The sequence below is a fragment of the Geospiza fortis genome, unplaced genomic scaffold, assembly GCF_000277835.1.
Source record: "Geospiza fortis unplaced genomic scaffold, GeoFor_1.0 scaffold12, whole genome shotgun sequence".
Taxonomy (NCBI): domain Eukaryota; kingdom Metazoa; phylum Chordata; class Aves; order Passeriformes; family Thraupidae; genus Geospiza; species Geospiza fortis.
This window is the reverse complement of record NW_005054323.1, coordinates 5,817,590-5,838,365: the sequence shown is the minus strand read 5'-3', so window position 1 is coordinate 5,838,365 and position 20,776 is coordinate 5,817,590. Positions and strand designations below refer to the sequence as shown.

The 20,776-nt window shown below is 39.2% G+C and overlaps 1 protein-coding gene across 4 annotated transcripts in view; it reads right to left on the bottom strand.

The window, feature by feature from the left end:
* FREM1 (FRAS1 related extracellular matrix 1) overlaps positions 1–20,493 on the bottom strand; it is a 64,610-nt gene extending 44,117 nt beyond the window's left edge. For 3 of the 4 annotated variants that reach the window (XM_031056879.1, XM_031056881.1, XM_031056880.1), the window contains exons 1-11: positions 20,336–20,493; positions 15,041–15,536; positions 9,876–9,970; positions 9,055–9,356; positions 8,356–8,552; positions 7,362–7,685; positions 5,875–5,983; positions 3,944–4,075; positions 2,114–2,458; positions 1,309–1,451; positions 544–740 (exon numbers count right to left, since the gene is read on the bottom strand). In XM_031056879.1, the coding sequence (XP_030912739.1) occupies positions 544–740; positions 1,309–1,451; positions 2,114–2,458; positions 3,944–4,075; positions 5,875–5,983; positions 7,362–7,685; positions 8,356–8,552; positions 9,055–9,356; positions 9,876–9,970; positions 15,041–15,268 (2,072 nt within the window). In that variant the 5' untranslated portion in view covers positions 15,269–15,536; positions 20,336–20,493. Of the gene's footprint in view, positions 1–543; positions 741–1,308; positions 1,452–2,113; positions 2,459–3,389; positions 3,424–3,943; positions 4,076–5,874; positions 5,984–7,361; positions 7,686–8,355; positions 8,553–9,054; positions 9,357–9,875; positions 9,971–15,040; positions 15,537–20,335 lie in introns of those variants that run through there. The other variant, XM_031056883.1, reaches the window with a different exon arrangement.
* Between the last annotated feature and the right edge of the window lie 283 nt (positions 20,494–20,776).

Below are 20,776 nucleotides of genomic sequence, written 5' to 3'. Positions count from 1 at the left end.
ATGACAGCACCAGTGACGTAAACTGCTACTACACCCATTCATTCCATACCTCCCTTGCTCCCACAGTGTGTTTTGCCTGTTTCCTGCTCCACAACTTCCTAGTCCACAATCAGGAGTGTCTGATACATATTTTTGAAAAAGCTGCAGCACCTCCTGGTCTCAGTCTGGGGCAGGCACAGGTCAACCCCATTTTAACAGTTAGAAGAGGTGCTGTGACTTGGGCTTGAGGCTGTACAGAATCCCAAAAGTCAGTGGAAAATTCATATCAAACAAAAGGAAAGTATTTCACAAGGTTTACTCCTTCTTATTTCTAGTTCAACTATGAGTTATCTATTTTTTATTACTCTGTGTATTACTCTGTTGCTTCAGGCTCTAGCTTACCCTTAATCATCAACAGGAGAGCTGCATCCAGCTATTGTCACTTGGACTTTCAATAAACAGAGGAAGAACTTGAGGCACAAGTATATTACTGCCACTGAGGCTGCTGCTCTCACATGGGTCATTCCCCTGTCCCATCTGAAATGTTTGTCAGGTTACACCTACCCATGGGTGCAAGAGAAAAATGGGGAAGTGGTTATGGTGTATGTGAGCTCCCTGTCTTGCTCTTCCACATCTATGAAGTGGAGATGTTTCTTAGTTAGGTGAGAAATCTCAGTCTCCTTAACAACCAGGTGGCGGGTCACTCCTGGAGCTTCTCTGGGAAGCTGATCATCCACAGGGATAATGTGAACCATCATCACCTGCAATTGGGAGACAGTAGAATCATCAGCCATTGCTCTCAGTAAGAGAGCGTCCCAAGTAGCTGTTTGCCAACAAGCACACAGAAGTGGATCACTGGACTGTGAGATACACATGTGGCTGTCATGCCATATCATCAACACATGATTAATGGAGGTATATAACAGTTAAAGGCAAAGCTTTTGAATCTTAGAGGTTTCCCCTTAAATTAAATGCAAAGTTAAATTCAGTATGCTGGGCTCTTGCATGAAAAAAAATAGTTTCTTCTCAGTTGACTTCAGGATGGTTGTTTAATTTGTTTGTACTCTCCCCAAATATGATTTGTTTTCAACATTTTGTTTTATAGCATAGGAAGAAGTGATTTCGATGAACTTGACTCTATTCAGCCAGGGAGAGAGTTACCCCATTGAAAGCAAGAACAAGAAATAGCCCTAAAGAACACTGTTTGTGGTGATGACTGTCATCAGAAAAAATCTATACCAGTTTTATTTGAAAGCTTGTCAGAACATGGAAGATATCAGCATTTGAAGAAAAAATTCACGAGACTGCAAAGATTCTTCCATTCCATACCTGTGGCTCTGAAAGATTTGGAGGGTCATGACTATCACATAGCACAAACTCAAGGGAATCTTCAAATACTTCTCCTCCCAAATGATGATAATAAATCATTCCATTAAATAGATCCCTCTGAAGAAAACTGTTGACAGAATATCCTGTTGAAATGAAGAAGTCATCGTCTATTGAGCACTCCATTATTTTAATGCTACATTAAAGTTATGCATTAGCTGTCCAAGTAACTGGGGAAGTATAATGTCCTCTTTTTCACCCTAGCTGGAGCAAGTCCTTTGAAATGTTCTCTCATTGTCTTCCACATTCTCTGAAGATCACCATCAAATTCTTTTCTGTGTCACTTAAAGATCATTCAAAAATTAAGCAAACAGGTCGAAAGCCCTGTTCAAAAGTCAGAAGAGAATTTGCAGGACTAGCAGCCTCTCCAGCCTAGCACAAGAATTTCTGGGTTGTTACATGGAAGAAGAGTTTTCTTAGCATTTAGCATAATTAGGATCATATCTTAGCTCTGACTTTGTCACAGATCTTTGCATGTAAACTAACTCACAACAATACTTTTTCCAGAGTAAAGAACTGCAGGAAAATGGGCTCAAAATGGAAAAATTACAGTACATATTGTATGGGACAGTTATGCTAGTGCAGAGACCAAAATTAATTAGTGATGGGCTTTTACACTACAATGAAATAAGTCCAAATCTGCCATTATTTGTCCTGAGCCAAAATAAGGTGTCTGAATGTAAAATTTACTGTATTTTTAAAAGGAGGGGACAAAGAAAAATGTACATTCATGGATGTGCCTCATTACCTAGCAAGTTTGGTCCTGGTTTCTTCAAGATTTCTCCAGCTTGTGGTGGCTTGGTAATATTGAATAGTATGTAGTGATCACTGGAATCCATGTCCGAAGCATGGAGCATGGAGCGCTGAATCAGGATTGTCTGTCCCTCGTGAACTTCAATGACCACATTGCTGATCAGAAATGGAGGGTTATCATCTTTAGGGAGGATATTTATTGGAAACTTATGACGAATACTGTGGGAGCCATCAAAAATTCTAAATACCACAAAGTCCTTAGTAGAATCACTGTCATCATGATGGTAGCGGACAACTCCAGCCTGAATGTCAGAGACAGTGAACATGAATCCTTTCCCTCCTGTTAAAACAGTGGAAGAAAACACATCAAAAATGTGTGGTTCAGGCCATAAAAGTATCTTTCCACTAATATGAAGATAATTGAGGGAGATAGATTAACAGCATGTTGCTAACTAGAAAAATTAAATGCAAATTCACCTATCAAAGAAAAGGTTGTAGGAGTTGGAATGGCTAACAAGAATGCAAAATTTGTAACTGTGACAGCAGAGAAAATCCTCCAAATGTCACTAAAGGTAACTGGAGACATCAAGGATTTTTAACTGTGATTGTTTCCACTTTAATTTCAACCTCTACTTTCTTATCAGAGCATTTTACAGGCATTTAAAGCATCAAAGAATATATCAATATATATATATTTATAATTAAAGATCAGGATTGCATTTCAAGTACAATATAATGATGTAGGGATTTTGGTATATTGAGGTTATGGTCTGTAATAAGACAGTTTTATACCTCTGCTTCACTGAAATGTTATGCATACAGACAAATATTCATGCAAGCTAAAGGATTCAAGAACTGCAAGCTGGCACTAAAAGTTATGATCTCCCCAGGGCCACCAAGAAAAGAAGCCAAGCATTCCTCTGTGGTTTTACAAAAAAAAAAAAAGGCAATTTCCAGAATTTGTGGTGATGTTTTCCTTGGCATGAGGAGAGACAAAAGAGAATAAGGCACAGTCACTGGAGATAAAATACCCAGCTCTGGCTGGTGCATGGTAGCCTGAGAAACCCTCAAACTCAGTATGCACAGGCAGGATTGCCACCAGGAGATGGGCCCTGACTGGCTGCACAGCCTCCCTAACACTGTCTCTGGAGAGAGACAGCACTGCCAGCACTGCTACAACCCACCTAGCACTGCTGCCAACACACAGTTCCTGTCTGTAGCGTTGTAGGAGGATGATCTTGCAGACACTGGACTACTTGTCAGGAGTTTTCTGGAGTTAAGTTTACTGCTGAATCGTTTCTATGTCTGTTATATTCAAAACAACACCTTTCTTTATTCTTTATTCTTTAGGTTAAGCATTTTGCATGAACACATTCAACTATCAAAAAAACTCAGCATTGATAGTGGCAACATGTTCCCACCCTGCCAAAGAGCAAAGTGGTTTCCATTACATAACCTTTTCCCCAAGCACTGTGGTGACTGATATGCTGGAGAGTAGAACTAGTGATACTGATAATGCAGAAGGCTAATGAGTTAGAAGTCTAATTTAATTAGCAAAAATGTAAAAACTGAAAATATATTGACTGTGCTTTTCCCAAATCATGTTTCTCAATGAAAGCATAGCTGATTTCTCTAAAATTTTGCCTTTGGAGTGTAAACATACATTAAGAAAATAAAGGTTTAAATACTGAATTTTTTGAACATTCCTGTTTTAATACACATGCCTAGCATGGTTGTAGCAGGGGAAGGTGGTCAGCAGAGGGAGCAGAGCTGTTGTTATATCACAGAGGAGATTTTTCCAGTCTCTGCAGTTGAAATTACCTACCTCTGACTAAGAGCCGCCCGTGCTGTAAGCCATCAACTGTGACCAAGCGAACATTTTGGATGTCATCGTTGTCTACAATTTGGAAGTGCTGCCATGTGATGGGTCGGGATTGCCCCTCTAGGAGGTTGAGTCCTACAAAGAGCAGAGAGTTACATCACTGTCAGCATCTAAAGCTTCTAAAGGTGTTTCCAACCAGGAAAAAAGCTCAGAATATTTAATTTTATCTACACATCTGTGTATGAAAGGCATCCCAGTGGAGGTTTAGATGTTAGGAAAAATTTTTACACTGAAAGAATAATTTAGCTTTACAACAAGCTCCCCAGGGCAGTAGTGGAGTCGCCATCACTGGAAGTGTTCAAAAAACAAGCAGACAAGGCATGTCATTATATAGTTTAGTGGGCATGGTGATATTCAGATGAAGATAATTTTGGAGGTCTTTTTCAACCTTAATACTTCCAATAATGCTATGATTGTAAGGCCGCCTAAAAGTCTGACAACAACTTCTGACATACTTGAATTTTTTCATTGTCTTTAAGGAATCTTTTCCAGAGAAATAACCAATTCTGGTGTTGTAGAATGCACCTAGTGCAGGTAGCTTCACGTGCAAGTTGCACATTTTGTCCTGGGTGCGGGAAATATCTGGAGCCCCAGGCAAAGAGCCATCAATGAGCATGGGGTGTGTCTGGTCACCCAGAGACTGCAACAAGAACAAATATCACCACTGGAACAAGTATACACAGACTGTGGGGGTATAAAAGTCAGGGATTCCTATGTTTGGGGTCCCTCCCTGCAGACACCCAGTTTGAGCTAATTTTGTGCTGCTGCACCACAGTTAAATTACATAAAGGAAACAGCCAGGATTCCAGTAAGGGAAACCCAGACCGAGGCAGTAACAGAAAGTTGTCTGTGTGTGTGTGGTGAGTGTGGGAAGTCAAGCAGGACATCCATTGGGTCACTGAAGCCACCTGCTGTGAATGGCTTCAGTCCTTGCAGTGCAATGGCTTCAGTCTTGGCTACTGCAATTGTGACTCACAGAGAAGGGTATCTGAAAGGTAAGGCAGGAAATTTCCTTGACATCTGGTTTCTAATTATCTGATAATCTAATGAGGCACATTTCTGCACATTTGCACCTACAAGAGCATTGCACTTGAAATCTCACAATGTCTGAAACTGGGCATTTAGATTTTTTTGTGAGTCTGCAGTTAAAAACATATGTTGATCTTCCTGACAGAGGACAGTGCTCCTTCTTAATTAGTTAGTAATTTCAGGTGAGGTTTCTCTGGAAGACATGAGGTGCTTTCTTCTCAGAACCTTTCCTTTTCTACCATAGGAAAACTGCGCTTTCCCTGGTGTTAACTTCTAGACGTGTTTGATCTTATATTTTTTTCCTTTTGATGATTAAATATCAATGCACTCTAGATGAGAGACTCTGTTCCCTTTCCAGTGCAGGCACTATAAATCTGTTTGAGTTAGACCTAATCCTGTAAGGTTTCCAGGCTTCAAATGCTGGTGGTATATCATGCCCTTTTTCCTAGTTGTTAATTTTTCGACGCTTCCACTTTAAACAACACCAACAAGCCTTGGTCTTTCCCACATGTTACCCCACTCTTCCTATTCTATAGGAATAGCCCTTAATATTCATATCTTTTAATGTACAGTCCTTTATTCAAGAAAATGCTGTATAAATAAATCACAGTTTTCCTGTAACTATTTTTTCTTTATTTTTCATTCCAGTTAAGACATTAGATCTTTTTCAAGTTGTTGTAACATGTTCCCTCCAAAATGGATATAGGGGAAAATACATTTCTACTCCTTCAGTTTAATAATCCTTAGACTCCAGGTGTAAATCTGATTTTTAGAGCTTTGTCAAATATTTGTGTCAAAATGTTATTGATTCTGAAGCAAAATTAACTTAGCATAAGAGATCTCACCTGTATTCCACGAAACCCGGGGGGCATTTGTATCTGTTGTTCTGATAGAAAGATGCACAGTGAGTGGTAAACTCCTTTCAAAGTAGAAATCATGCACCTCAAACTCCACCTGTTGTGAAAAGAGATAAACTGCTTATTGAAAACTGGAAACCAAATGTATTCCAAAACACATATAGCGCATTCTCTTCTGAGAGATCTTACAGGCATCTGATAATATGTTAATAAACAAAACTTGATTTAGCTTCTAAAAAGAACCACATAAGTTCTGCACAAAACTGAGCTTTCTTTGCTCTTTGCAGTGAATTCTGTGAAACTTAGTTTGTAGTGTGTGTAATTTTCACTTTGTTTGGGGTACAGTTAAATCATCAATTAATATAGAGCTTTTTTTAACTAGCAGTAATAAAAAGCGAGGGAGACATTTCCCGCTCTTTTAAGATGTGTAGGACCAGAAATAGATATGACAGAAAATATATGCACTAGTACAGAAAAAATGAAATTTAAAAAAAAAATCAAACTCTTGAATTTTCAGATTCCAGAACAGTCAAAATCTTGAACATGCAATCAGATAATGCTGAAAGCAGAGCAGAGATGAGGCACTTAAGGAGCAGATGTTTTGGTAGGATGTCTGGTCCTCACTTTAAGGAAACAGGGAAATGAGGTTCCTGTGACAGCCAAGAAAAAAAGGGTGAGACAAGTCAGCATCAATTGCCAATTACTGTTGCTGTTGCTCTGCTTTCCAGGCAACCATTTACTCAGCTTGCCTTGCTCTGATTTCCTGTTTATTCAGTTTTATTACTTCAGTACCAACCATTTTGCTTTGATTGATAAGTCCTTAAGTAACTTATCAGACAGTTATTTCATAACTTACTCAAGAACCTGCAGGCAGAAACCTGACCTCATTCATCATTTCCATCATGCTCTCTGTGTTAGTTACATGCTTTTACTACTCCCAGCAGGAACTGTTGGGAGCCCCTTTTTGTTATCCCTAAAGCCTCATTATCACAGCAGGTAGGCTGTAAGGGCAAAGAGCATTCCTGGCCTTTAACTGGTCTATCTTTCATGACTTTAAATATGTCACCTCTGCACAGATCACAGGGATCAGTAACATCATGCAGGGATAAGAGCTGTGTGGAAAAGGCACCACTGATCTTTCCAAAGCCTCTTGGGTAGAAGTACAAGCACTGTTATTTCACTATTCCTCTTACTAAAAAAAAAATCCTGTTTAGGTATTCCTCAGTCAGAGGGGATAAAAGGTTTTCAGTACAAAGAAATTCTTATGGAGTGAGCAATAAACATCTATTTTGTGTTAGTTAAGATGATGTGTCATAGGAGAAAGTGGTAAAAGATTTTGCTTCTGCTCCTGTATTGCATATAGTTTTAAAAAATTTTCCCCTGAAAATGTCCATTACATACGATTATGATTATTTCCATTTTACTTAATCTTAAGGAGGTGAAAACCAGCAAATGTTCACACATCCTACTGTTACCTCATAATTCCTCCTCTCTGTGTGGCTGTTATTTGGAGGCTGATAAGCAATGAGCATGTCACTGAGATCCTTCCACGTGAAGGAGCCAATAGGTTTTGTGTGGTCAGAGAGGTGAGTGATAAAGCCTTGTGGAGGTGGCTTGGTGATGTTGAATATAAGCAGGGACTTTGGAGTTTCATTGTCTTCAGCATCAATGGTTGTGGTTGTAATAGGCGTTAAAATAAATTGATCTACTTCCAGCATGAACTTTGCCATTGGAGCAGCTTTGGGTATTTGGTTGGGAACAGCACCTCTAATCTGAACAGGGAGCCATGCATACTCCGTCTACAATAGGAAAAAAATGAGACAACTGAAAAGGCAAAGTAAAGTGAAAAAATAAATGAAATTTCTTCTAGCTTCACATAGCAAATCAGGGTACATGTTAAGAAATAATTATTTTGAAAAGAAAAATTAAGATATTTTAATTAGAAAATGCCTAGACTAAATATTGAGACATCATGAATATGACTTTCAGGTTCACTAGTCTTATTTGTGTCCTTAATTTGAGGCTGAAATTACTTACTTAATTTGATGTGAGTTTAATGAATAACTTTATCTGACAGAAACATGCACAAGCTATTAATTATTATTAACTGAATATGTTCACAGAGCTCTTAACTTATAATTACTGTGTATGCTGAAGTCAGTGCAGATCTCGCTGTACGAAAGTTGTGGAATTGTGCCAGAATTAATTTTTCTCTCAGGATAAACTACTTATGTCTGAGAGCAATCAATCAGAAGTGTTTCTCTGTAGCCATAATGGTCTAATCATAGAGGCATGGAGATAATGCCTTTCTTTAGCTTAGCTGGCAAATTTCTAAGAACTGAAAAAATTTAAAGGCTCCCTATCGCTTTTCAACTGTGACAAGGAGGAAAAAAATTGTTAAAAAAGAAACAACAATGACAAAAACCACAGGATGACAATAAGACCTTATAAACTTGCATAAAAACCTACCTTGTGCAGAGTTTTGCTTCTGCTGTCTGAGAGATCCAACCTCACAGGAATATAATCAGTGTCGGGTGAAGGGGGGTCAAGGTGTCGATACTGAATTCCCATCCTCAGAAATTCCTCACAGCTCATCTTTTTCTTGTTGATATCTCCTAGTCCCAGTGCACAGCTCCTGTTTCTGCACTGTTGGCCCAGGCTGTGCTCTGTAACCCAAAAGCAATAGTAAAAGTTATCAGAGCAGAAACCGCCATGGGGAACCTACCCATGTAGCTAAAGCAGCCCTGAGAGAGACAGTGTGATGAGAAGTAGGGCTCCTATCCTTAATTTCTCCTACAGGATTTTGTTTTCAACTGATGTCTTCCAACTCCATCCTACCTTGGTGTTTTGGTTAGGTGCTGCCTCCAGCAATTACCTGTGCTGTTTCTACCGAGTCTTGGCACACACAAGCTGTCACATTGGTCCACACATCTATGGGCCAGAAACATGGCCAGAATCCAGGCAAGGAATTATTGACCCAGATCTGTGATCTGCATGGTGCCTCACAAAAACTTCATGTCCCTTTCAGGCCCACGATAGCTCAAGCTGTTCATTAAACTTCACACGGTACCCACTGTTACACACACGTCTGAAACAGCCCACTGCTCCAGACTTAATCTGCTGCATCTCTCTGAAGGTGCTAATGCAAACAACAAAAGCATGTCATACTAGTGCCAGGGAAGAAGCTCCATGGCTGATCTCCACTAAACTGCCCTTGCTGCACTTTCCCGGCAATAAGCTGGCCATGAGCAGGCAGGTGAGTTTCTGAAGAGATTATGGAAATGGTGCACTCCAGGTTTATCTTCCTGTCATAATCAAAGGTGAGGACATTCTTGTCAATCACCCTGGACAGACCGTAGTATTCAGGGACCTCCAACGCATGGGAGCGCATTTTTATGATGTTACAGTCTGGCTCAAGTAACTGCACATGAAGGGTGAATGTTTCTACAAAGGTTTCCGTTTCTGTAAACCTGCAAGGGACAGAAGAAAATTAGTTATGCTTCGTGCCATCTTCTGTTGCTTTGTGATTTGGGCATTTCTCTCTTGTGTGCTCAAGCCTTGAATCACCATAACATAGATCCTACTGCCCAAATTCCCCTACTTATAAGGATGTGTGTGTGTGAAAGAAAGGGTTACTCTCTGTGTGTATATGAGAGCGTCTGTCCCTATCAGCAGGGCAGCAGAGAACATGCAGTATTCTGAAAGTGCTTTGACTTTCCACTTTCCACAACATAATGAAAAATCACTGACTGTGCGTAATAAGCCAGCAATACATATTACATGTTAAATGAGCGTATCTGCAATACATGGTGAGAAATGTTTCTGTAAACAGATGGTCACTTCTTGACTAATGATGCAGATACTGGATCTAAGTGGTTACATCATGTACAGCAGAACATGCTTTAACTGTAAGAAATTGACTGCTTGCTCTTGCTAAGGTCAACTGGGTTCCTGGTGACAGTGAAGAGTGATCTGCTGCTGCTGCTTACCTGTACAGCCTAAGCATGACCATGTCTTCATCTAAAATCGGACATCCGTTGTGGGTATATTTGACTTCATTAGGAAGGAAGTGGCAGTCAAAAACCTATGAAGGAGAAAGAATAAACTGGCACCACACTGCCAAGGATGTTAACTTTACAGCCCCTGTTCTACTTCTCTCTGAGTGCCTGGAATGCACCAGAATAACAAAATGTTTAATATGTGGTTCATTTCTGTGAACAGGTATTCACCTGTACTGTGGTCCCCCAGTGAGAGTCAGAGCAACCACTTAACATGGGGCTGCCTGTGCTCCACAATTAGAAGGGTAAAGGGCCTATGTGATTGTTTCAGGCTGCCAAGTCCCTCCTCAGTACAGCAAATAGTTTGACCTCACCTTCTTTACCACTGCAGAGTTAAGGGTGTAGATAAATCCAGCAGTATGTACAAGTGCAGTGGTGCTGAAAAGCCAGCAGTTCCAGCATTATAATTTGAGACCTATTGACTTTTAAAGTTGCTCATGACAATAGCTTGATTATATAGTAAATCTTGCTTTATGTCCACCACAATTATACCAAAAAAGTACGACACAGCTAACTTAGAATTGTTCCCAGTTTTTGTGATACTGACTTTGTACAGTAGCTCTTTTCTAGATCAGACATCATCTCTGTGCCATACAAACATCCAGCCCCAAAATCAATGTAATCCACAGCACAAAAGCAAGCAGATACCTATGCTTTCCTACAGCTAATTCAAAATAGAATAATTCTGACAACATACCTGATATTGGCAAAATTTGTGACTCTGTCTGGCCACAGTTTAACCATCTAAGGCAGACACTTCTTTCAGGCAGATTGATTTATTTAATGGTTGGTTGGTTTGTGAAAGAAAAGCAATGAGGAAACACGCCTGACACAAATAGAAAAAGGATTGCTTTGACACACCCGTTCTTTGGAAAAGGGATTTGGATTACGAGGAATACAATTTCCATGTTCTCAAATACTGCAATTGGCAAAACTGGCAATTTATAATTCCCTTGCAGAATTGTTTCTTTACTGAATCACCAGCTGAAAGCTCCTAGCATTGATAGACTGTGTTAATCTTGTGATAAAAGGGAGTCCCTATGCAGTCCATGGAGGATGGAAGATGCTCATATTTCAAATCTACAGAGACAAAACGCATATTCTAGCCAGCAAGAAACCAAAATCACTGCATTTCCTAAGCATTTCACTGTCTAAACATAGTTTTCATTGCATTATTTGGGACAGTATTCACAAATGGTTATATGAACTTCCACAAAGTGAAATTTGTTCAACACTCACTAACAGACATAATAAGGCCATAACTAATAGCTGTTAATATATGTACATGGCTGACTGACTAACCACATTTTTTTTTCAAAAAAGAAGAGGTAATTTCTTAATGACAGTAATTTTTTAAAATATGACAAAAGAATCATGAAAATGATTCTTTGTGCCAACTCATGCAAATGCCTTGCATGAATTGTGTTCATTCCCCTAACCACTTTAGATGATGGTGAAATGGCTGAGGGACTTTAGTAAGATTCTAAAATTTTGACTGAAAGTGTAACTCACAGAGGAAATCTTTGGATGCTCTGACTTTAAGTGTAAAATTTATGTAATAATTTAATTCTAAATTAACTCTTAATTAATTCTTAATTAAATTAAGTTACTACATACTTAACTGAAGCACCTCATGACCACCTTGTGGATTTACATTAAAGGATTTAAGAATTATTGAACTTTTTTTCTTTCTAACCATTACACAAAATATAACTTACATCCTTCTCTAATGGAAGAATAGTTAGTTTCTCAGCTTTCATTATTAGTCAAAAGGTCTACTTCCACTGAAGTCATTCTCAGGTGTTCAAGCAATGTGATAGTTTTTCTATATTCCAAGCAATTTTAAAATTTATTGCCTGCTTTTAACTTCCGTCAAGAAGTGCATTGTACAGTCTCTCCTTTTTTTAGTTGTTTTTTGGGGGGTTTTTTAAGTGATGAGGTAGTTGATTTTCAGACATACACGGATTAACCTCTTGGTATAATCTGTGGTGTTATGGAAAGTACACTTGGTTTTATTTGTTGGGTCTACTTAGAAAGCAAGGACAAGAACAATATGTGGGAGACAAAATTACTCTCATATGATGAAAATTTTGACTATGTTGTGACTCCTCTGTTTTGCATTATTTACAAATTCTGTACAAATATGTGCTCTGCTTTTTTTTCAAACAAAACCAAAAAATACTCCTTTTTCTTACTTAATGTCCTTTCTTCCTTAGTACAAACTAACATAAAGGAACATGATGTTTAAGCAATAAAATGGATAGTCTTATGTGAGAGTCTGCAAAAATGGAAAATAAAATTAAGAAGTAGTTATGTGGTATGCTATCTTGAAGAAAGAAAAAATATATATTATATACAAAACCCACTCATATGGTAGTTTCAGAAGCTTAATGTTGTACACTGAAAGTAAGATTCTTCACTAACATAAATCAGTGTAGAACCCTCAAAGCCAGTAGGATTTTGGTTACATAAGGGTGTTGCGGGGGACAAGGCCAAAGGGATTACAGAAGTCCAGATAAAAGACATCTGAGCCCTTGCCTTGCCCACTGATGGAGTCACTCCCTCACAGAAAACCAACAGGTTGGTCAGGCAGGACCTGCCCTTGGTGAAGCCGTGCTGGCTGTCTTGAATCACCTCCCTGTCCTCCATGTGCCTTAGCACAGCTCCTAGTAGGATCTGTTCCATGATTTTCCTAGGCACAGAACAGAGGCTGACAGGTCAATAATTCCCAGGAAAGATCTACCTTTTTATAGTATGGGTACCATAGCCATCCTCACCTGACTGCCATGACTTTTCAAATATTGTGGAATGTGGCAACATCAACCAGTTCCCTTAGGACTCAGGGATGCATCTCACTGGGTCCAATCATATCAAAGAATTAATGTCCTTATTTTTAAAACATCCTTAGTTCCACATTTTAATTGGTAACAAGAGATTGGAAAATTTAGAACAAAGATTTGTTACCACTGACTGACAGTCAGTTTATATGTGTATTTAGACACAATCTACTTTGCAAAAAAGAAACATCTGGATTATGTTTCCTGATATGTTTTCCTTTTGTATTAACAGGCAACTCTAATTGTCTATAAATTCACTGGGTAAGACAAGGAAATCTAAATATTTTCCTAATTACTGTTGGGCTTTGGATTTTTCCTCTTCAACTGCTTTTCAATTACAATTTATAATTAAATTGTCATACATTCCTAGAACATTACCCAATTTAATGGAAGTAAACCAGATTATATCAGAGACATTTTCTGGCTGCAGAATTTCCTGTAGAAAGATCATGAGTGGCACAAGGAGATCTGGACTCTGGCACCTTTTTTTAGGAATGGTGAAAGCTCAGGCACCACTAGCAGGCACAGTCTTCATCCAGCCTGATGCCCTATGGCCCTCTGCCCAGCAGAGCCTGTCCCTCTACATGTGTGCCTGCAGCTTCCACACTCAGCTGCCTGGGCAGATATTCCGGGCCATGAAAGAGCAGGTGCTTAACAGATGTGGGGCTGGGAGAGAGGAGGTCGTTTGGAAAATAAGGTGCAGTGAATGCATATCTCCTGGGATCTCTTGAAAACGGCCTCTAGCAATGTGCTTGAAAGATGTTGGGTTACACAGGGCAAAGTGGATATTTCAAAATACCCGGGTCCCACTGCACATAGAAGCTGAGGCAGAAGTTAAAAGCAAAATTACTCCTCAGCCAGACAGACTGCCTACAGAAGAGGTTCACTGTAAGTTTCACATGTAAGTGCCTCTTTTCCTTCTCTCCTTTAGGTTGTATATCATGAAAAAATTCTTTACTGAAAGGTTGGTCAGGCGTTAAAACAGGTCCGCCAAGGAAATGGTGGAATCACCATACTTGGAAACATTCAAAAATCATATATAGGTAGGTCTTAAGGACGTGGTTTGTAGTGCACCTGGTAGTGCTGGGTTAATGGTTGGACTCATTGTTCCTCAAGGTCTTTCCAGCCTTAATGATTCTGTGTTTGTAGGAGTCAAGACCAACCTGTACTGGGGAAGTAGAGGTGGGGTACTAAGGTCAGTATCCCTGGCTGGCAGAAAACAAGCCCTGGGTAGTTTCTGCAGATGCACTACACTACTTAAGGCAGTCTCTAGAGAAGATCGCACATTGTCCTGTCCATCACCTCCTGTTTTCCCTGGTATGCCTCTGCTCCTTAGCAGTGCTGATTCAGCTGAAGTACTTGTCAGTGCCTTGCAAAAAATAATACTGATGACCAAGACAGAAGTTTTGAAAAATCTACTGAGATCGGTGCTCTTTCACCTATCTTCACATAAGCCACCAAAAACCCTGGAAAGGAGGTTAAAAACTATATTCATATACAAGCACACGAAAAGGTATGCTGTGGCACAAACCAGAATTTTTCAAACACCAAAACCTTCTTGGTTATGAACCATTAAAACCATGTATCTTCTGTCTATAACATTACATCTTCATGACAACTGTGTTCAACTCCTTCCTGCTATAACTCAGGTGGGCAATTTGTAAAGCAGATGAGTAGCAGAAATGTAATAGGTGAAATAAATTTCATTATTCCTACAAGCTCAACATTTGAAAAGAAAACAGGGGAGTTTTAATGTATTTGCCATCTGCTAACAATTTGGCTGTTGCAGAGCAGAACAAACAATGCTGCACACAATGTGCTTATTGTATGTGATTATTTTTTCTTAATTGGCCCTTAAGTAGCGGCTCCATGACTAAAATTGAAAATGCTGTAGTGTGGTATGCATCATTCGAGGGGCACTGTAGAATTACCCTCAATGGGAGAAAAAAAGCAGCTGAGAGACTGGAGGATATCTCCTGACTGGAAGTTTTAAAATACCCATTCTTCACTTGTGAAAGGAGACTATGACCAGACTCACTTCTGTGCATTTATGCTACTGAGCTCAGCTTTTGAATTTCAGGGTTGTAGTTCTCTGCCAGCTGTCTACTTCAGCAAAAGGCTGAATCCCACACATCATTCAGTTTCATGCCTTTTAGTCACTACCCAAAAGAAGAACAAAAATCAGTCAAGCAGCCCCTTTTTGTTTCTCCCAGACCTTCACACACTAACATTCAAGGCAGCAAAACAGAGCCCAAATACCTGTGGAGTAAGTTTCCCAACCCTCTGTGTTATTGGTTCATTGATCACTTCTACTTTGCAGACATCTTTCTCTCTGGGGATGGAAAAGTTGAGGTCTTCTTCTGACAGGAAGACAGACTGTCCCTTCATCACTTTCACCCCAAGGTTCACACTAATAAAGGAGGAGCACACAACTCTTAACATGACAGGCAGCAGTAGAAGCAGCCAGCCTTTCTCAAAGGGCTTCATATTATAGGCGGACGCAGGCCTTTTCCACCCGTGAAAAAATTTCTTAACAAAAGGAGTCTTCTTCCTCCACCAGCAGACTTTCACCGTGAAATGAAGGCATTATTAGTCATAGATAAAAAATGTATGACATGTTTTCTATTAATAGGTTCTCCTTGACTGAAATTTGGGCAGTTATTGGGCAGATATTTTCAAAATATCCTTAGGTTTTTATAAAATTCATTGGTCAAGCCTGACAAAATGATGAATGTGTTGTCAAGGTTTGTTAATCCTGAAAAAAAAAAAGAGAAAGAAGTTGCTATAAGGCATCAGGCAACTATAGGGATGAAAACAAAACAACTAACACATACAAAATACTTTCACCATTTCTGACAAATGCAGTTCATTTCAATACCATTCAGTGCACACATGATCAGAAAATAGCAGACAACCCCAAAGTCTGAGAAAAATTCAACGGAAATAAAGAAGACAAGATAATATAGAAAATAAATTATACAAGTTTCTCGTGCCCCTAATTACAGTGAATCTTCACCTTTCATGTTTATAACCCCATAAGAAAATAATTTTTTTCTGGCATCAAACAAGCACTATTGAAATCCTTTTAAAAGCCTTATTTCTACAATCCACCAAAGTAACTGAAATTGCAGCACAAATAGGAAGTGATATTGATTTAATTAAATTTGAGAAGATCATAAGAATTCCAAGATAGAAAAGTGTCAACATTCCTTTAGGTTTTGTAACTTCTTAATGCCCTGACCAATTATTTGCCACAACTTTACAACCAACAGTGAGGTTTCCTGAAAGTGAATTGAAAAACAAGTCCTTCTATGTCTTTATTTTCGTTATTGTTGTTAATAGGTAAGTGTTCACTCTACTGTTTCTGGCAGAATGATCTGAGCAGTCTGTAACTGAATCTAAATATCCACCCAGATTTAAATTTCACTGAAAAACAACTGGCAGTTCAGAAGTTCTGTAAAATTATTCACTTCCAAAAGTTAAACAAGACAGATCCACTCACTTTATCACATGTTTAAGATTGAAGACAATGAGTCTCACATACATACAAAGTTAGATGTAGGTTGACTATGTAGTCTGGAATGCAAATTTTTACTCTAGTTTTCTAGCTATTTATCTGAAAGTCTTTCCATTTTGGTTTAAAATATTGAAACCATACCAGTCTGAAGAAAATCTGAGACAAAATGTAGAATTCTAGCCAGTGGAAGAGAAATGAAATGCATGGTAGAAAATTCAGCTAAGAAAATAATTAGAAATTTTAGTTTCAGACTAGGACCTGGCAAAGTGCTAAGAGGCAGTTAATGAATCTGACACACAGACCTGGTGGCTTGCATCTCATGACAATGCCACCAATTCTCTGCTCCATAATAGCAGGCTGAGGCATAGAAATATGGTGAAAAATAGCTTTATTCACAGGCATTTTCTTACATGGTGCCTCATCAGAAATTATAAAATTAAAACCTGGATAGTTTTGACTTGCTCCACTCCAATGTGGATAGCTATCATAAAATGATGTCAAAGTTGAGAGATAGCTTCATCACCAGTTTGAAAATGATACTCATGCAGAGACTTCTGCATCTTGACTCTGCTACACCTGTTTCTGGTGCCTGCCCCATAAATCCCAGCACGGAATACAGCTGTAAACCTTGGGTGCAGGCAGTGGCTTCTATGCTGCCCTTTCCAGCGTCAAAAACAGAACAGAAAGTGTTCAAGAGGATTCAGGAGCATTTTGATCAATTTCATGGTGGATGTATGAGACATTCTCTGCTACAAATTTGGCCTATTGTCACTGTGTATTACAGTCTTGCTTTGACTGCCTTAAGGTGCAGACAGAGCTCCTGTATCACTGTATGTTTGCCCCAGATGTTGCAGCCACTGGCCTCTACTTGGATGCTGCAGGACTGTCTCCTGAGGTGTCCAAGTGAAGACCTTGGGAAGTACAACCTCACTTTCTCAATTATTTACACAATCACAGCAAGACGAAACGGCAAGAGATTCTTTCAACACATAATGACAATAAAAATGAGAAGGTTTTGGGGTGAGTGCCAAGGTATTAACATCCTCCCTATCTGTAAAGAAGGTCATTGCTTCAAAGAAGTCATGTGTGTGCTATATGGTATTTATACTGATTGACAGTGTTCTGCTCTTCAGCAGATACATAGCTGCTGGTGACACCACTGTCACATTTCGTGGCTGCTTTGAACTTCCTTACAATCTCCTTACTTCTCTGCCCTTAATATCACAGCTGAACCTGGTTCTCCTCTGCTCCTCATTGCCACGTCACCGGTGTCTCCAGAAGGGACATAAAACTAAGGGACTGTTTGATTCCAAGTGCACCAAAATATTTCAGATGTACCTTGTGACCTAATGAAATAATGGTATTCACAAACAACATAGAAGGAAATTGGGCTGAAATTAAGCTGTTTTCTCATCAGCTTTCTAAGGGTCTGTCTATATGCCAAAACAACTGAAACAACTGAACAACTCCAGGTGTACCATGTGAGTACAAGCTCACAGAAATCTGCCAGCTTTGGTCCCAGAAGCAGAACAGTCATGTCAGTTCCGTGATATATCATACACTAGTTGTTATTCCTTAGTGGGGATGGAAGATTTAATTTATGAAGAGGGGCCAAAACAGCTGGATTTGTTCATCCTGAAGGAGAATCCTTATTGCTTATTTTTAGACTTCTAACAGAAGAGTGTCTGGAGCACAAGGAAGAGACATACAAACCCACTAAAACAGCAAGGTTTATTTAATAAAAAACTAATCAAGGCCCGAGTTGCTTGATGTAACTTTGAAGCCAAATTTTCCATAAAACTGGTTTTTCTTGGAAAAGAGGTAGGCACAGTTACCTGCAGAGGTCCTTTTCACCCTAAATCATGTGCTGCCTCTAAGCTGAAAAAGCAGAGCCATCTGATTGCTAAGATCGAAATTAATAACCTGGTGTATTTTTGCAAAAACACAGCATTATACTCTGCCACCTGTCCAGCAATTCCCCTGAGATCAAATATAAAGCCATACTGGTATAAAAAATGTGGCAACCTGCAAGGAGATCTCCTTTCCCAAATTTAGAGGCAATTGTCCAAGCTGGCTCTGAGATTTGGAAGCCTAAAAGATAAGTCCCAAAGTTGTGCCCAAGGCATTGAATAAGGGACACTTGGCAAGGGAAGCTCCAGCGAGTTACTCATCTGCTGGCAGCTCCTGCCCACTCAGCAGATGAGCCTGAGGGGAGGGCAGAGGGAGAAGGGGCCTCTGAAATGGAGTGAGTGTGAGTCTGTAGAGCTGACAGAGGGACATACCAGGGACAATGTAGAGGATGGTTCCTCTTAAAAATTTCCTTCAAGTGCCAGAACTGGTTTTCTCTCAGGGCTGCTGGTGCACATGTGAGAAATGATGCAATGGTTAATTACAAACATAACAACTAGTGAGTCTGATTGTGAGCAGAGCTACATTGATGTAAGTAAAAGATTAATACAAATTATTTAGATAGCTATCTACCAACACAAACCAATTGAAAGTAAAATCTGACGCAGCACCAGTAAGTCTCAGCTTTAATAACTAAAACTTGACTAAAATACCTGTAATCACAAGTGGCTTTGAGCCAAGTCTCAATGACACCCAAAGCCTTCATTGGGATTTGGATGAGACTTCAAGAGTTTCTCGTATGTGATAAAATCTCTGGTTTCCTGGGATATTTCCCTCAGCAGATGGATCAAAATTGCCCTAATCTTTTGCAAAGCTGGAAGGGGATAATGGAGAATGATTGTTGTGGGTTGGAAGTTGGATTGATTTGTTTTAATGAATACCAGAAAAACTTTGCAAGAAACTTTGCAAGAAACAGAAAGAACATACAAAAAATGTTGAGGACACATTTAAAGAAAACAAGAAAGAGCTTTCCATGATTTCTAGGAAACAAGATTAATATTATTATAGCAATTAAAATCTGGCACAGGGAAATGAAAGTATCATGAGCTATTAAATTAGGAGAATGTGCACTTAACACGTGCACCCCTTGGACTGTTTGCTATTTAATGGTTCTCTTCCATGCACTACAAACAAGAATTACAGGTCACCAAGAAGCTAAGTATCTGGCAAGGTATTTGCTGCGTTAAGGAATGGCAGACAACACCCTGTAAGTAGTTACACCTTGGACCCATGCCAACGGCAGAGATGCATTTTGCCTAAGGTAAAGTGCAATCCTCAGTTAGCTGAGATTTTGACTAGTAGAATTCTCTAACTAGAAAATATGTAACTTTAAAAATCCCCTTCTAATAACCATTTGAAGAAACAGTGTATAATTATCTGCAGAATTTGCTGGAATATCTCAGCAAAACACAGTAAAAGCAACTCGTTTTTAAAAGGTGATGGTTCCAGACAAATACATAGAGATCAAGAAGAAATGTAAAACCTTTGTAAGCATATGTATTAAGAGACACAAACATTTATTCACGCATATGACTCTGCCTCTTTCAGATGAATCAGTTGTCTGAATGAAGAAGAAAACGTAAAAATGCTGACAGTTCCCTATTGCAAAATAAGTGTACAATTTTAAAACATGCATTTAAAAAATAAGTTTTCCCAACTAAATGAAATATATCCTTTTTAATGACTTACTAGTATCAAAAGGTTTTAGCCTATATTTCAGAGCTTTTTATCACATTTCTTCTAGAGTGTGTCATTAATAAGACAATTCTAAGCAAATAAATCTTAATGAGCTCTTCCAAGCTTTTAAAACCGCAAAGTTTCATTATATCTGATGAAAAAAAAAGCCAGCATAGTTGAGAAATTTATATCAACTTGAATATTAGGATAAAGTAAGCTGTTTGGAATCCAAACTTTCAAGTTAGCTTCTACTAAACCACTGGCAAAACCCAGTGCCTGCTTTCCTCAAAGTTAGAACTGAGTTTTCATCCATCTCGAGCTCAAAAATTACTGTCTGGCTGCTCTGCTGCAGCATTCAGCAACAAACTGAACTCTGCACGCTGCTAAGCACTATTACAACCACAAACACCACAGCATTCAGTGGGTACAACAAACTTGAATAAGATACTTACAGGTAGCAGAGTTTCTGCTGGAGGCTGAACATGAGATCATACTAGAAAAAGAGGAAAGATGTATGTCCCTGACCCAGTAATTTCTGTTTTAAAAGGCTGGCAGAGAAAGAAATCCAACGAGTGAGCGATAGAGAGAAAGCAGAGAGGGGGAGGGGAGATAGATAGATGAAATTCCAGTCTTTCTGGTCAGCTTGGCTGTAGTTTTCTCTGTACTGAAAATCCACAATAAACACTCCTTGTTTGCAAGACTGCTCCTGACTGCAGAATCACAAACTGCAAATACTTTCAGGCTCCGTATGATAAAAGCACTCACAGATGCCTTGTAGTGTTTACATGCAGCAATGTTTCTCTGCCAGTCAGCTCCAGATTTTCTTTTCCCCTTCTCCTAGTTAAGTCTGTTGGGACCAGAAGCTAAGCTGCTGTTGCTAATGTTTGCTCATT